We start from the raw sequence: 15,606 nt of genomic DNA, 5'->3' as shown, positions 1-15,606 counted from the left end.
GTTTGAAAGTCTGTATTAGCATGCAATTTTGGTCCTAATACTGATTACCATAATCAGACACCTGCTGGCTTTGCTCTCAAGTGCTCATTAGACACAAATTTTGTGGAGGAGTATATGTATGTTCGGACCAATTGGGAGAGCATACAGGTTCTCAGACGTGGCACTGGAGGTCCTGGTGAAGAAGGTGCTGAAGTGGAGGGATGTCCTGTACCTAAAGGAGGGAAAAAGCCAATTCGCTCTCCTGTGTCCCTCGCTCCTGCAGCAGCTGGTGCCGTTGTGCCTGGCCTCATCTCCTCCTCCCATTCCTCCTGCAGACCAAGAGGTCCCTTAGCAAGTCCCTTAGCAAGATGCCAGTGACCAAGCACTCCCTTTCTTCTGGTGACTCCTATAAGTTATCCAATAAGGTGGAGTAGCACAGCACTTACTCTTTTTAGATAAAATCCTCACAGAATTTCCAGAATGAAGATAGAGTGTTGGTGACATCTTAACAAAGTGTCCCGGAAAGTCTTCCGATGTGTTTCAAAAGTCCCCTTCAAATCTCCAGCAGTGAGTAAACAGTAAAAGATGATATACCTTTAAGTAGCACATGAAGTTCCTAGCCATGACTTGCTTATTCCTGTTCAGCCGGTTGCTGTTAAGAGAGGTCGCGTTAACCACCAAAATGGCATGCAACTTCTTTAAGGAATGCTAGCAGACAACCCAATTGTCAGTTATCATCTTAACAATCCTCCTGGCAACCGCTTAACTCCTTTAACTAGATGACATCTTGCACTAAACAAGGGATAAACCAATGTTGCAGCTTAAGACCCCATCTTGGCTACCCCTTTACTTCTTCCGTCAAAATCGCCTCCAAGGTGCTTTTTGTCAAGCTTGTATTGAGCTTCTTTAGAACAATGAAGGAGGCCACGAATAGAGACGTCAGAATGGAATGAAATCTACATCCACCATCACTCTCCTCCACCTGACCAAACTTATTCTTCATTGAACTACTTTTCCTTTAACTCCACTCACTTCCTCCCAATAAAGGCTTTCTTTTTCTTTTCCCCAGCTGTGTATCTATTCAAAAGTTATTCATCTGTAATGTTTTCAGTTCTGACGAAAGGTCATTGACCTGAAATGTAAGCCCTATATTCCTCTCTCCACAGATGCTTCCTGACCGGCTGAGTGTTTCCAGCGGTTTTCTGTTTTTACTTCTAACGAATGGAAATTGTCACTTAATTACTGCACAACACTGTTTTCTTAACCATTACATCAATACACTAAGTATTGTTCATTCTGCCTACAAGCAGGAAATCGGGGGCTAATGGCTTAGGTTCCTTAATTATGTTTACAAGAACACATTTTGCTGTTTTCTTTAACACAATGGTGTATTCAAACACCAAAAACAAAGCCGCTATGAGGTCAGAGCCATTCTGGGCCATTTTACAGCATCGTAAATCAAAACAAACTGCCATTTAGCTTTTCTGCAATAAACACAGGGAGTGGGCTTTAAATTTGGGAAATACACTAGCCAAGAAGTATATAACATTTACGTTTATTTAGAGAAAACGAACTGTCCCATTTTCTTTATTTTCCATCCCTAACCAGAACTGATTCAGTGTGAACTGCATGCACTGGAATTTCTCATTAGAAATTCTCATTGGTAAATATCTCCGCTAAAGGTGGATTTCCATCTGCCATACAAGCCGCAGCTGACAAAGGTGGGTTTTCTGAGGTTCTACTGGCGGCTCTGGGTCTCGCTGGCACCAAGTCTAAAAATCAGGCCTTCACCTTGTGTGCCTGATCAGCAGCATGGCTAATTTTACAATGTATCGTTCCTAAGAGAAATAAAGAGCCAGCACTACAGGCATGCACAAGTCTCATTTCTACAGTATAATTAGGCAATTTCACATGCTGGGCACACCTTGCCCTACAAAATGTGCACATGACAGGGAAATGGGTGTGGCCTGCTTTGGAATGCCCCTAAAGCAAGGTCAGTGTTGTTGTTGCGAATGAATGTTTTGAAGTCTAGTTTTTGGCAGTGAACATTTCACTACTTATACATTCAACATCCTGCTTATTTTTTCCCCATTGTTGGCTTTCTGCTGAAGGCCAAGATTTGGCTCAGACACACTTTTCTGGAGTCTGGGTAATTACTGCTGCAGCACAAGCTGCAGCTAACAGCTGAGTGAATGGGAATCCCATCGGGTGTTCTTAGAGTAGTGATTCAATTGAACAAGTGAGACCAATTCATCAGGACACAGCATTGTCAGGTCCAATAACCCTAGACAGTATAAACATAAAAACTGAAGATGCAGAACAGATAAAGACATGTGATAGACTGATTACTCTCTCAGCACAATGCTCTGACAGAAGGTCCCCCTCCCATCCCCACCCCCCACCCCACAAGCAGAAACCCCCAGAAACACGAGCATACCCATCAAACATCACCAGCATTTCCTGCCAAAGAGAAAATAGGAGAAGGTATTAAAGTCAATATTAATTGCTTTCATCTGTAATATCCTCTAGTTCAGCTGAAATGTCAACACTAGAAATATTGATTTGTACGTTCGCTCCACAGATGTCACCTAACCTGCTGAGTGATTCCAACATTTTCAGTTTTTATTTCAAGTTACTTACCTTCTTTGTTGAAGGTGCCAATGGCATGGGCTGCTTCAGGGCAAGCCAATCTGAACAGGCGTTAGGCTGCTTATTTGCATATGCAAAGGACATAACGTCTGCTTCAGGTAAATGGTGCGTCTTGTTTGTCCTTACCCAATATGGTGGAAGAGCACTTTCAGATGAAAGTGCGTGTATACTTCCTGCCTGCCACTTTGGAGACTTGGTAGGCCCCTGAGCGCCTGAAAAATGAGCACACCCTGGCCAAATTTCTAGGCCAATGCTTGTTTCCAGCAAAATTCAAGGACCTGTGTTTATAAGCCACACCCTTTAAATCTGGGTATGTCACGGGAGATGTGTTGTCGGGTTTCGGAAACAGTGAGGAAGCAGGCTGGTCTACAGATAAATTCAATGACTGGGATGGTACAGGATTGTAAGGCCGCCCACTCTAAGTTGTATAGTGAATTTGGGATGTGCATACCATTTTAACTGTGGACTAACTAAGGTCTGAGCAGTCTTGGACCCACCAGCGAGTCGTGAAAGGCAGCATCCTAGCCACAGGAAGGCCATGCTGATGATGCCAACTGGAAACCCCCATACAGCAATCATATCAAAGATACAATGAGGCCTGTGCCACCTAATGTGCAGCAAATAAAATAAATTGTTTGGACCACTCAGGTGGGGTCCAGAGTCCAGCTCGTGCTGCAGTTTTATCATCCAAAGAGGAGTGGGCATGCAGCAGGATGATTGGAAGACCCACACCCTTCATGGCAACAGGAAGAAGATGGGAGACTTCAGGAGCATAAAATTGATGGATGCAATGTTTTGGCAGGGAGATTGAACGAGACCTGTGCTATAAACTACTATTTTACATTCCAGAGACTTGAGCACATAATCTGGTGCTGCACTGTTAGATGTGTTGTCATTCCAACCTTGGTTCAAACATATACAAAAGAGCTGAACTACAGAAGTGAGGTGAGAGTGACTGCCCTTGACATCAAGGCAGTATTTGATCGAGTATGGGATCAAGGAGCCCTAGCAAAGCTGGAGTCAATGGGGATCAGGGGAAAACTCTCTGCTGGTTGGAGTCGTACATAATGCAAAGGAAGATGGTTGTGGTTGTTGGAGGTCAATCATCTGAGCTCCAGGACATCACTGCAGAAGTTCCTCAGGGTAGTGTCCTAGGCCCAACCATCTTTAGCTGCTTCATCAATGACCTTCCTTCAATCATAAGGTCAGAAGTGGGGATGTTCGCTGATGATTGCACAATGTTCAGCACCATTCGCAACTCCTCAGATATTGAAGCAGAGTGTGTAGAAATGCAGCAAGACCTGGACAATATCCAGGCTTGGGCTGATAAGTGACAAGTTACATTCGCGCCACACAAGTGCCAGGCAATGACCATCTCCAACAAGAGAGAATCTAACCATCTACTCTTGACATTCAATGGCATAACGATCACTGAATCCCCCACTATCAAAATGCTGGGGGTTACCATTGACCAGAAACTGAACTGGAGTAGCCATATAAATACTGTGGCTACAAGAGCAGGTCAGACGCTAGGAACCCTGAGGCGAAAAACTCACTTCCTGACTCCCCAATACCTGTCCGCCATCTACAAGGCACAAGTCAGGAGTGTGATGGAATACTCTCCACTTGCCTGGATGGGTGCAGCTCCAACAACACTCAAGAGGCTCGACACCATCCAGGACAAAGCAGTCCGCTTGATTGGCAACCCTATAAACATTCACCCCCTCCACCACCGACGCACAGTGGCAGCAGTGTGTACCATCTATAAGATGCACTGCAGCAATGCACCAAGGCTCCTTAGGCAGGACCTTCCAATCCCGCGACCTCTACCACCTAGTAGGACAAGAGCAGCAGATGTATGGGAACACCACCACCTGCAAGTTCGCTCCAAGCCACACACCATTCTGATTTGGAACTATATTTCCAGGCCTTCACTGTCGCTGGCTCAAAATCCTGGAATTCCCTTCCAAACAGCACTGTGAGTGTACCTACACCATATGGACTGCAGCAGTTCAAGAAGGCAGTTCACCACCATCTTCTCAAGGGCAATTCGGGATGGGCAATAAATGCTGGCCAAGCTAGCAACACCCACATCCTTTGACCAAATAAAAACAATGCAGATGAGATGTTAAACTGAGGCGCAGTCTGCCTTCTCGGGTAGGCGTAAAAGATCCCATGGAACTATTTGAAGAAGAGCAGGGAAGCTTTTATTGGCCAAGAGCAGTGTCCTGGCCAATAATAATCCCTCAAGTAACATTATTATCTCATTGCTGCTTGTGAGACCTTGCCATGTGTAAATTGGCTGCTACGTTTCCCATATTAGACCAGTAACTTCAGAAACATCTCATTGGCTGTAAAGTACTTTGGGATGCCCTGAGGTCATGAAGGCATGATACATATACAAGTTTTTTTTATTTCTTTACTTCCAGTAAAGTTACATTCAGTATCTCCTTCCAATGATCAACTTTGGCTTTTCATATGAGCTTCCACATATTGTAGTTGCAAGAACTTGCCATGCATTCCTTCTAGCTGACCTTCTTTCTATCAGTATTTATATTTTTCCATGGCCATATTCGACAAACACGGTCCCTGGTGTGCAGCAAGGTTAGACTCAGACCAAAGAAGTTGCATCATTCCAAGCAGAAGGGCCACCCGCGCATCAACACGAGCAGAATTTCTCACCCACAGCTGTTAGAAAAATTTCTAAATTCACTTGTAACAGCCCTTCAAAATACTCCCACAGGGGATGCTGAGACCAAGTGGGCCCACATCAGAGACGCCATCTATGAGTCAGCTTTGAACACCTACGGCAAACGTGCGAAGAAGAATGCAGACTGGTTTCAATCTCATACTGAAGAGCTGGAACCTGTCATAGCCGCTAAGCGCATTGCACTGTTGAACTACAAGAAATCCCCCAGCGAGTTAACACCCGTAGCACTTAAAGCAGCCAGAAGCGCTGCACAAAGAACAGCCAGGCACTGCGCAAATGACTACTGGCAACACCTATGCAGTCATATTCAGCTGGCCTCAGACACCAGAAACATCAGAGGAATGTATGATGGCATTAAGAGAGCTTTTGGGCCAACCATCATAAGATCGCCCCCCCTCAAATCTAAATCAGGGGACATAATCACTGACCAACGCAAGCAAATGGACCGCTGGGTTGAGCACTACCTAGTACTGTACTCCAGGGAGAATGTTGTCACTGAGACTGCCCTCAATGTAGCCCAGCCTCTACCAGTCATGGATGAGCTGGACATACAGCCAACAAAATCAGAACTCAGTGATGCCATTGATTCTCTAGCCAGCGGAAAAGCCCATGGGAAGGACAGCATTACCCCTGAAATAATCAAGAGTGCCAAGCCTGCTATACTCTCAGCACTACATGAACTGCTTTGCCTGTGCTGGGACGAGGGAGCAGTACCTCAGGACATGCGCGATGCCAATATCATCACCCTCTATAAAAACAAAGGTGACCGCGGTGACTGCAACAACTACCGTGGAATCTCCCTGCTCAGCATAGTGGGGAAAGTCTTTGCTCGAGTCGCTTTAAACAGGCTCCAGAAGCTGGCCAAGCGCGACTACCCTGAGGTACACTGTGGCTTTCGAGCAGAGAGATCGACCATTGACATGCTGTTCTCCCTTCGTCAGATACAGGAGAAATGCTGCGAACAACAGATGCCCCTCTACATTGCTTTCATTGATCTCACCAAAGCCTTTGACCTCGTCAGCAGACGTGGTCCCTTCAGACTACTAGAAAAGATCGGATGTCCACCAAAGCTACTCAGTATCATCACCTCATTCCATGACAATATGAAAGGCACAATTCAACATGGTGGCTCCTCATCAGACCCCTTTCCTATCCTGAGTGGCGTGAAACAGGGCTGTGTTCTCGCACTCACACTTTTTGGGATTTCCTTCTCCCTGCTGCTCTCACATGCGTTCAAGTCCTCAGAAGAAGGAATTTTCCTCCACAGGTTGTTCAACCTTGCCCGTCTAAGAGCGAAGTCCAAAGTACGGAAAGTCCTCATCAGAAAACTCCTCTTTGCTCACGATGCTGCATTAACATCTCACACTGAAGAGTGTCTGCAGAGCCTCATTGACAGGTTTGCGGCTGCCTGCAATGAATTTGACCTAACCATCAGCCTCAAGAAAACGAACATCATGGGACAGGACGTCAGAAATGCTCCATCCATCAATATTGGCGACCACGCTCTGGAAGTGGTTCAAGAGTTCACCTACCTAGGCTCAGCTATCACCAGTAACCTGTCTCTCGATGCAGAAATCAACAAGTGCATGGGAAAGGCTTCCACTGCTATGTCCAGACTGGCCAAGAGAGTGTGGGAAAATGGCGCACTGACACGGACAACAAAAGTCCGAGTGTATCAAGCCTGTGTCCTCAGTACCTTGCTCTATGGCAGCGAGGCCTGGACTACGTATGTCAGCCAAGAGCGACGTCTCAATTCATTCCATCTTCGCTGCTTCCGGAGAATACTTGGCATCAGGTGGCAGGGCCGTATCTCCAACACAGAAGTCCTCAAGGCGGCCAACATCCCCAGCTTATACACACTACTGAGTCAGCGGCGCTTGAGATGGCTTGGCCATGTGAGCCACATGGAAGATGGCAGGATCCCCAAGGACACATTGTACAGCGAGCTCGCCACTGGTATCAGACCCACCGGCCGTCCATGTCTCCGCTTTAAAGACGTCTGCAAACGCGACATGAACTCCTGTGACATTGATCACAAGTCGTGGGAGTCAGTTGCCAGCGTTCGCCAGAGCTGGCGGGCAGCCATAAAGGCAGGGCTAAAGTGTGGCGAGTCGAAGAGACTTAGCAGTTGGCAGGAAAAAAGACAGAAGCGCAAGGGGAGAGCCAACTGTGTAACAGCCCCGACAAACAAATTTTTCTGCAGCACCTGTGGAAGAGCCTGTCACTCTAGAATTGGCCTTTATAGCCACTCCAGGCGCTGCTCCACACACCACTGACCACCTCCAGGCGCTTACCCATTGTCTCCCAAGACAAGGAGGCCAAAGAAGAAGAAGACTCGACAAACACTGTCTGTACAAAGAAGAAATGTAAAGATCTACATTATGCAGTACAACTTATAGTAAACCTGTGATATAAGTTCTACAATTTCATTTTCCACTGGTCATCCTATAAAATATGCTTATAAAGCTGCATTAAAGTGTTCCCTGACTGGGAAAAACAGCTGTGATGGTAGGTTGCTGTTGGGTCATGCAGCCATTTTGGGACGGTTGTAGTTTCAAATTGTCTGGACGCATAGTCACACAATGTCTCTATAACAACTGGATGCATGTTCAGCAATACAGCGAATGCCAATATGTACTCAATTTCTGCCAAAATGAAGGAGAAGGACTTGCAAAATTTGACAAAGCCAACCCTCTTTGTTGCCAACAAGGCACACAGCAAATGTGCTATGGGCAATGGGTTATTATCACCTCAATTTTGCCATAATCTTTGGGCTATTGCCTCATTATTGTGAAGTGGCTATATCTGAATATTTTTATTCTGCAGCACAGTGATTATGAAAAAGAGGATTCAGCTACACTTCAATCTACAAATGCCCACAGTACTCAGGAACACTGCCCCCATGTCATTTTGTGTAGAGCTGTTACTGTAAGTTGCCCCTCCCTGATATTTCCTGAGTTTGATGATCGTCAAGTTTTCCTTTCGCACATATTCTGCAGTCTAAGTCTGTCTGAATGTTTCCTGCATTGCACAGTAAATCAAATTACGCTAGTCTCTAAGGTCACAACAACACAGTTGAACATCTTTCTGAATTATAAGCAATGCATGAACAATTTTAGACTAATTCTCTCAATGTGGTGTCTCTCTGGCAATATATTTATTTTTCTTTGGCATGGTTTGATTTCAACAGAACTGAAAGTTAGAATATTGCACAATAACTGCTGTAACACACACATACACACATATTCCAGTGACTAACAAGACAGCAGGGACTATCTTGGATTACTCAGGGTGCCATCTTGGCTGAAAGTCTGAGGCAAAAAGAACAAAAGGAAAGAAAAATAGAAAAAAAGAAACACTAAGCAAAAATACCTCCTTTGACAAAAAGGGGGTGAAATTAATCTTGGCGGTAGCGCATTAAGGCTGAAAATCAGGCCGGGCATAAAAGGGGCTATTGATTCACTATCATCCATTTCGCAAAGCGCAATTTCACCTTCAAGAGTCAAAGAAATCAAAACAAAATGATTTTCATCTAAGAAAATAATATTAAACAAATACACTATAATTTCTTAATTTATCCAACAGCAGGTTAAAGTTTTTAACATTTACTTGATCTTTTTAGTTTTATATATATAGATTGCAGAGTTGAACTGTTGTAAGAAAAAAAAGTCATAGTGGAAGTCAATATGGGTAAAATTGTTTTTTGGCATTGGAAAGGAGAACTGGACAAAGCGTAAAACTTGTCGCCCATTTCGTGCTAATGTTGAACTCTCAAAAAGTGAACTTGAAAGTATTATTCTAACTCTAAGTTACAGAAAAGAATCTTCGTACCCACAACACAGTCAGGACCGTATGCTCCTTCATCTGCACACTCCTCACAGGCATTTCCTTTGTACTTCGGCTGCAGCAAAAGGAAATCAGTTTCGTTAGGTTGAAGGACAGAACCCTCTGCATGAATCTGCAGAAATACAGTTATCTGGAGCTTCATTTAACATTATGCTGCATTTGAAGAAACATGTTATATTCTAAAGCGGGTGAACTGACAACTGAACAAGATTCACATGCTTATACATTACCTGGTGAGCTGTGCTTATAATGACAATCTAAGAAACCCTGTGATGAAGTGCCATAGAAATTGACCCTGAGCATTGCAGCACAAAGAAAGTATAAAGACTGCCAATTGTATTACGTATAAATTATCCAATACCAGGTGACTGAGGTAGCTGAGAATGTATTAGCGTAAAATAATAAGACATTGATGATACAATCACTTGAAATAAAATTATCTTCCAAATCAAAATGGTCTTATAGAAAAAAGGTAACATTTCCCAAACTATAAGAAGTTAGTGTGTCAAACTATATCATGTTCAAAGGGATGCCACAAATGCAGCAGGCGATTAAATGAATATACTTTTAAGAAATGTAGACTGACCTCACAAATGCAGCTTCCATTCCCTAATATTCCATCTAAACACGTGCCATGTCTATTGCAGGGATTTGTCGATCCACCAGGGCATTCTAAGGTAGGCACAAAAGTTATTACATTGCATGACATTCTCATTTTAGGTTTCGCATCTCAAAATGTATTATGCAAGATGTGCAACCGCTAATTTGCAAAACATTATTTAGTCACATCGTGGTAATATATTTGCCAACATAACAACAGTTGTATTCCAGAAGTAATACATTGTTTGAAGCATTTTAACATGCTAAAGCATTACCTGAAGGATGCCCTATTAATTATTAGTATTATTTATATTTTTTATTTATTTAGAGATACAGCACTGAAACAGGCCTTTTGGCCCATCGAGTCTGTGCCAACCAACAACCACCCATTTATACTAATCCTACATTAACCCCATATTCCCTACTACATCCCCACCATTCTCCTACCACCTACCTACACTAGGGGCAATTTACAATGGCCAATTTACCTATCAACCTGCAAGTCTTTGGCTGTGGGAGGAAACTGGAGCACCCGGCGGAAACCCATGCGGTCACAGGGAGAACTTTAAAACTCCGCACAGGTAGTACCCAGAACTGAACCTGGGTCACTGGAGCTGTGAGGCTGCGCTGCTAATCACTGCACCACTGTGCCACCCAATTTACTTATCATAATTACACAGCCACCAAGATTCAAAAGATTGATACACACCGAAACCTTATACTGTTGACTACAGTCAATTTAAACACAGATTGCCACTAAATATCACTTAGAATGGAGGACATGGACTATGGGGAATGAGCAGGAGAGCACGACTAATTGGATAGCTCTTTCAGAGAGCCGGCACAGGCACAAATGGCCCAAATGGCCCCCTTCCGTACAGTAAGATTCTATGACATCCTACTGCACATGAGAAACTGGGCATAATATGACATGTGGTTATATGTAGAAGTAATGAGTGGAAAATAATATGATGTCTGGATTAAGGTTATTGGTGAGCAGGCTATTTTACCCAGCATTATAATTTAGCATTGTTCTTGCATTCCTTATTGCTGCTCCAGCCTCCAGTAATCCACGCAAGCAGGCATCCTGCCCTCTGGCTCTATCTCCCTGATGACATTTGCTCTGTAATTGCTAGGACTGTCCTTACACTCTTTCTTGAATAAGGGTGTCACATTTGACACTCTCCAATCCTCTGGCACTTCCCCCGTATCTAGGGAAGATTGGAAGATTATGGCAAGCCCTTCGCTATCTCCTCTCCTATTTTCTTTAACAACCTGAGATGCAAGCAAAGATAGCAAATAATAATTAGTGTAACTTTAGAAGAGAAAGTCCTGGTATTTTTGACATCCCAAGTGGACAGTAGAAACAATGGGCCTGAAATCCATTGTAACTCTGACAAGAGACCAGCAGAACTTTCCGCACCATCCTGGGCTTGGAAGAGATTTTTTTCCCTTACACAGCAGATCAGAAACTTGCATAACCAACTAAGAGCAGTGACAAACAGGTCTCCACTGTATGCCAGGGAGTTGGGCAAAGTCCTGTTTGCAACAGGCAAGGTACAGGATGTAGCCAACCAGCCCGTGCTTGCAAAACTCAAAACACAGTGTCCAACATTAGATGTGATTCCGCGATTGGACAACGTTTGCTAAATAATCCGCAGTGTGCAAAGAAATACGTTGACAACCAATTTAAGGTTGCCAGTAGGGCTCGCAGTGTGGTGCATTTGCGCGTACTGGAAGCTATATATATTAATACACAGGGCCCTATGCTTTTCATACAGAAAGAACATATACACATATTGCGCCTGTTTCAGCTGAATAAAATAAGTGACAGTCATTCACTGGTTCATTCCTCAGGGCAATGCCTTGACCAATTAGAGTCATGCTGCCTGATTTAAATTTCAAACAAAGCTTGGCAGTTAACTGTCAGTCACCATAAACTGGTGCATTCTCCATGGCAATGCCTCTACCAATCAGAGTTCACTTGCCAACCAATTGGCACTCACTTCTCATACAGTATACGTTGTTGTTTTCCCTTACCCATTGGTTATTCTTGGGTATTGTCCTGCTGAGTGCAAGATGAAAATCTTCAACAACATGTCTCTATTTTCAGCAATTCTCAAGTTCTGTACTATGAAACGACTATTTCTATTGCGATCTCTTAATAGGCAGTGATGCCCTCATGATGATTGTCAACACTTAATAAATGTTATCGCTAGTTGCTCTTAGAATCATGGGTTAAATTTCACCCAAGGTTTTGTTCATCTAGACCTTTCCTCAGATCAATATTGAAATCCATATATCAGGAAGGATTTGGGCACCTTATAATGTAGTCTTCTCCATTAAATGTTTCAAGCAAGTATTCATTGAATATATTAGCTATTTTCTGTTTATCCTCAGTTTCACCCCCACTAGCATAGGCTAATGTTTTATTCCTGGTTTATTGATTGACCTTTTACTGTTACAGTATTTTAAGAAGTTTTTGTTGTTTTCTTTAATATCTGCAGCTATTTTTATTTCCAGTTCCCCCTCTTATACACTTCTGATGTTATCAATAAACTACTAACAGTTTGTCATAATCCCAATCCACATTTTAAGCTGTGTATTAACCTTTATTCATTTATTTATTGTAGCAAGATCTGGATAACATTCAGGCTTGAACTGATAAGTGGAAAGTAACATTTGAACCATACAAATACCAGACAATGGCCATCTCAAACAAGAAAGGGTCTAACCATCCCGCCTTGACGTTCAATGGCATTAGCATCGCTGAATCCCCCAGCATCAACATCCTGGGAGCTACCATTGACCAGAAACTTAACTGGACCAGCCATATAAACATTGTGGCTACAACAGCAGGTCAGATGCTGGGAATTTTGCAGCGAGTAACTCACCTCCTGACTCCCCAAAGCCAATCATCCATCAACTACAAGGCACAAGGCAGGAGTGTGATGGAATAATTTCCACACCTGGATGGGTGCAGCTCCAACAACACTCAAGAATCTCGACACCATCGAATACAAAACAGCCTGCTTGATCAGCACCCTATCCATCACCTTAAACATTCACTCTCTCCGCCACCAGCGCACAGTGGCAGCAGTGTGTACCATTTACAAGATGCACTGCAGGAACCCACCAAGACTCCTTCAACAGCACCTTCCAAATCTGCAACCTCTACCACCTAGAGGCATAACAGCAGCAGATACATGGGAACACCACCACCTGCAAGTTCCCCTCCAAGCCACACACCATCCTGACTTGGAACTATGTCGCTGTTCCTTCACTGTTGCTGGGTCAAAGTTCTGGAACTCACTCCTATCAGCACTGTGGATATACCTCACCACATGGACTTCAGTGGTTCAAGAAGGCAGCTCACCACCACATTCTCAAGGCAATTAGGGATGGGCAACAAATGCTGGGCCTTGCCAGCGATGCTCAAATCGCATGAAAAAAATAATGTAAACATGTTACCTTATACTTTGTTTTGGAAAATGCTCATTGAAAGTCAAAATACATGCTCAAAATTATTTTGTTTCATATGATGATGTCGATGAATTAATGTCACACAACACTTAATACAGGTTGTTTAAATATTGCATAATCCTTGTTTAAACTTAATTTTGAGCAAATGATAAAGTACATTGGCATTTTTCAATTTTGCTAGTCAGCATCACCAAATCATCAGCACTATTATTTGCCAAATTCACAACACATTTCAGAATCCAAGCCTTTACTCTTCATTTTCTCATGCTGCTCACTGGACTTGGCTCCAATTCCAATTGGTTTTCCTTTAGACTATTTGCCATTATTGATACCAACATGCAAAGCTTTGCTGATGGTGAAAAAAATGAATCCCAATAAGTTATGTAAATTGATGACCCAGTAAAAGCTAGCTGTCAGACCTTAATACCACTATAATTGTGTGGGCGTGGACAATCCATTCTAAAAGAGAATGCACCACACTTTTTGATCAAGACGGCCAGCTCTTGTTCTTTGTTTCCAAACTGGTATATTGAAGTCATGTAACTAAATGCAATTCATCTACAAATTACCAAAGCTTAACTGCACAGTCTAAACCTTGAACTTTAAAAAGAATGCCTGCTTAATGCCCGCAATTGCTTCATATGCTAAATCAACATCCGCTTGGAGTTCTGATTGTTAGCTACTTAATGATAACAAATTAAAGAATACCGCTTGTGTCTAGTTATATGGGAGCAGCAATAGGGCAACAATTAAACCTACCTAGTTGTCCCACCGCAAAAGCTGCATAGATTGAAATATCAACCAAGCCATGCCCATGCATTCTCTTAAGCAATTCAAAATGGATCTTCCAAGCCACATTCCAAAGTCAGCCCCTCTAAACTACCCGAACTGCTGTTATTAGTAATGTTTTAGAAAAGAAGTACTTTTTTTATTCATTCATGTGATGTGGGCATCACTGGCATTGACCATCCCTAATTGCCCTTGAGAAGATGGCACTGAGCTGCCTTCTTGAACCGCTGCAGTCCATATGGTGTAGGTACACCTACAGTGCTGTTAGGAAGGGAGTTCCAGGATTTTGACCCAGTGACAATGAAGGAACAGCAATATAGTTCCAAGTAGGATGGTGCATGACTTGGGGGAGAAGTTGTAAGTGGTGATGCACCTGCTGCCTTGTTCTTCCAGGCAGTAAAGGTCGCAGGTTTGGAAGGTGCTGTCAAAGCCTTGGTGAGTTGCTGCAGTGCATTTTGTAAATGCACACACAGTAGCCACCATGCAGCAGTGGTGGAGGGACTGAATGTTTAAGTTGGGGAATGGGTGCCAATCAAGCAGACTACATTGTCTTGGGTGATGTGGAGCTTCTTGAGTGTTGTTGGAGCTGCACTCATCCAGGCAAGTAGAGATTTTTCGATCACACTCCTGACTTGTACCTTGTAGATGATGGACAGGCATTGGAGAATCAAAAGGTGAGTTACTCACCACAGAATTCCCAACCTCTGACCTGCTCTGTAGCCACAATATTTATGTGGCTGGTCCAGTTATGTTTCTGATCAATGATGACCCCAGGATATTGATGATGGTGGATTCAGTGATGGTAATGCCATTGAATGTCAAGAGGAGATGGTTAGATTATCTCTTGTTGGAGATTGTCATTGCCTGGCACTTGTGTGGCATGAATGTTACTTGCCACTTATCAGCCCAAGCCTGAATGTTGTCCAGATCTTGCTGCATGTGGACACAACATTCTTCCTTTTCTGAGGAATTGCGAATGAAACTGAACACTGTGCAATCATCAGCAAACATCCCCATTTCTGACTTTATGCTGGAAGGAAGGTCATTGATGAAGCAGCTGAAGATGGTTGGGCTTAGGACATTGTCCTGAGAAACTCCTGCAGCAATGTCCTGGGGCTAAGATGATTGGCCTCCAACAACCACAATCATCTACCTTTGTTCTAGGCATGACTCCACCCAGTGGAGAGTTACCCCCAATTCCCATTGACTTCAGTTTTACTCGAGCTCCTTGATGCTATACTTGATCAAATGTTGCCTTGAAGTCAAGGGCAGTCACTCTCATCTCACCTCTGTAATTCAGCTCTTTGGTTCATGTTTGCATAAAGGCTGTAATGAGGTCTAGAACCAAAAGGCCCTGGCAGAACTCAAACTGAGCAGCAGTGAACAGATTATTGGTGAGTAAATTCTGCTTGATAGCACTGTCAATAACACCTTTCATCACTTTCCTGTTGGTGAGAATAGGCTGATGGGGCGGTAATTCACCAGGAATGTATTTGCCCTGCTTTTTGTGGATAGGACATACTTTGGCAATTGTTCACTTTGTTGGGTAG

The 15,606-nt window shown here is 43.4% G+C and overlaps 1 protein-coding gene across 1 annotated transcript in view; it reads right to left on the bottom strand.

Moving 5' to 3' along the window:
* Window positions 1-15,606, bottom strand: part of LOC137380165 (stabilin-1-like) — a 257,422-nt gene that overhangs the window by 229,955 nt on the left and 11,861 nt on the right. Inside the window, exons 4-5 of the mRNA XM_068051908.1 lie at window positions 9,771-9,856; window positions 9,170-9,239 (exon numbers count right to left, since the gene is read on the bottom strand). Coding sequence (XP_067908009.1) covers window positions 9,170-9,239; window positions 9,771-9,856 — 156 coding nt within the window. The remainder of the gene's footprint in view (window positions 1-9,169; window positions 9,240-9,770; window positions 9,857-15,606) is intronic.

This window comes from Heterodontus francisci, chromosome 19, assembly GCF_036365525.1.
Source record: "Heterodontus francisci isolate sHetFra1 chromosome 19, sHetFra1.hap1, whole genome shotgun sequence".
Lineage (NCBI taxonomy): Eukaryota > Metazoa > Chordata > Chondrichthyes > Heterodontiformes > Heterodontidae > Heterodontus > Heterodontus francisci.
This window is presented reverse-complemented; position numbering and strand designations above follow the sequence as displayed.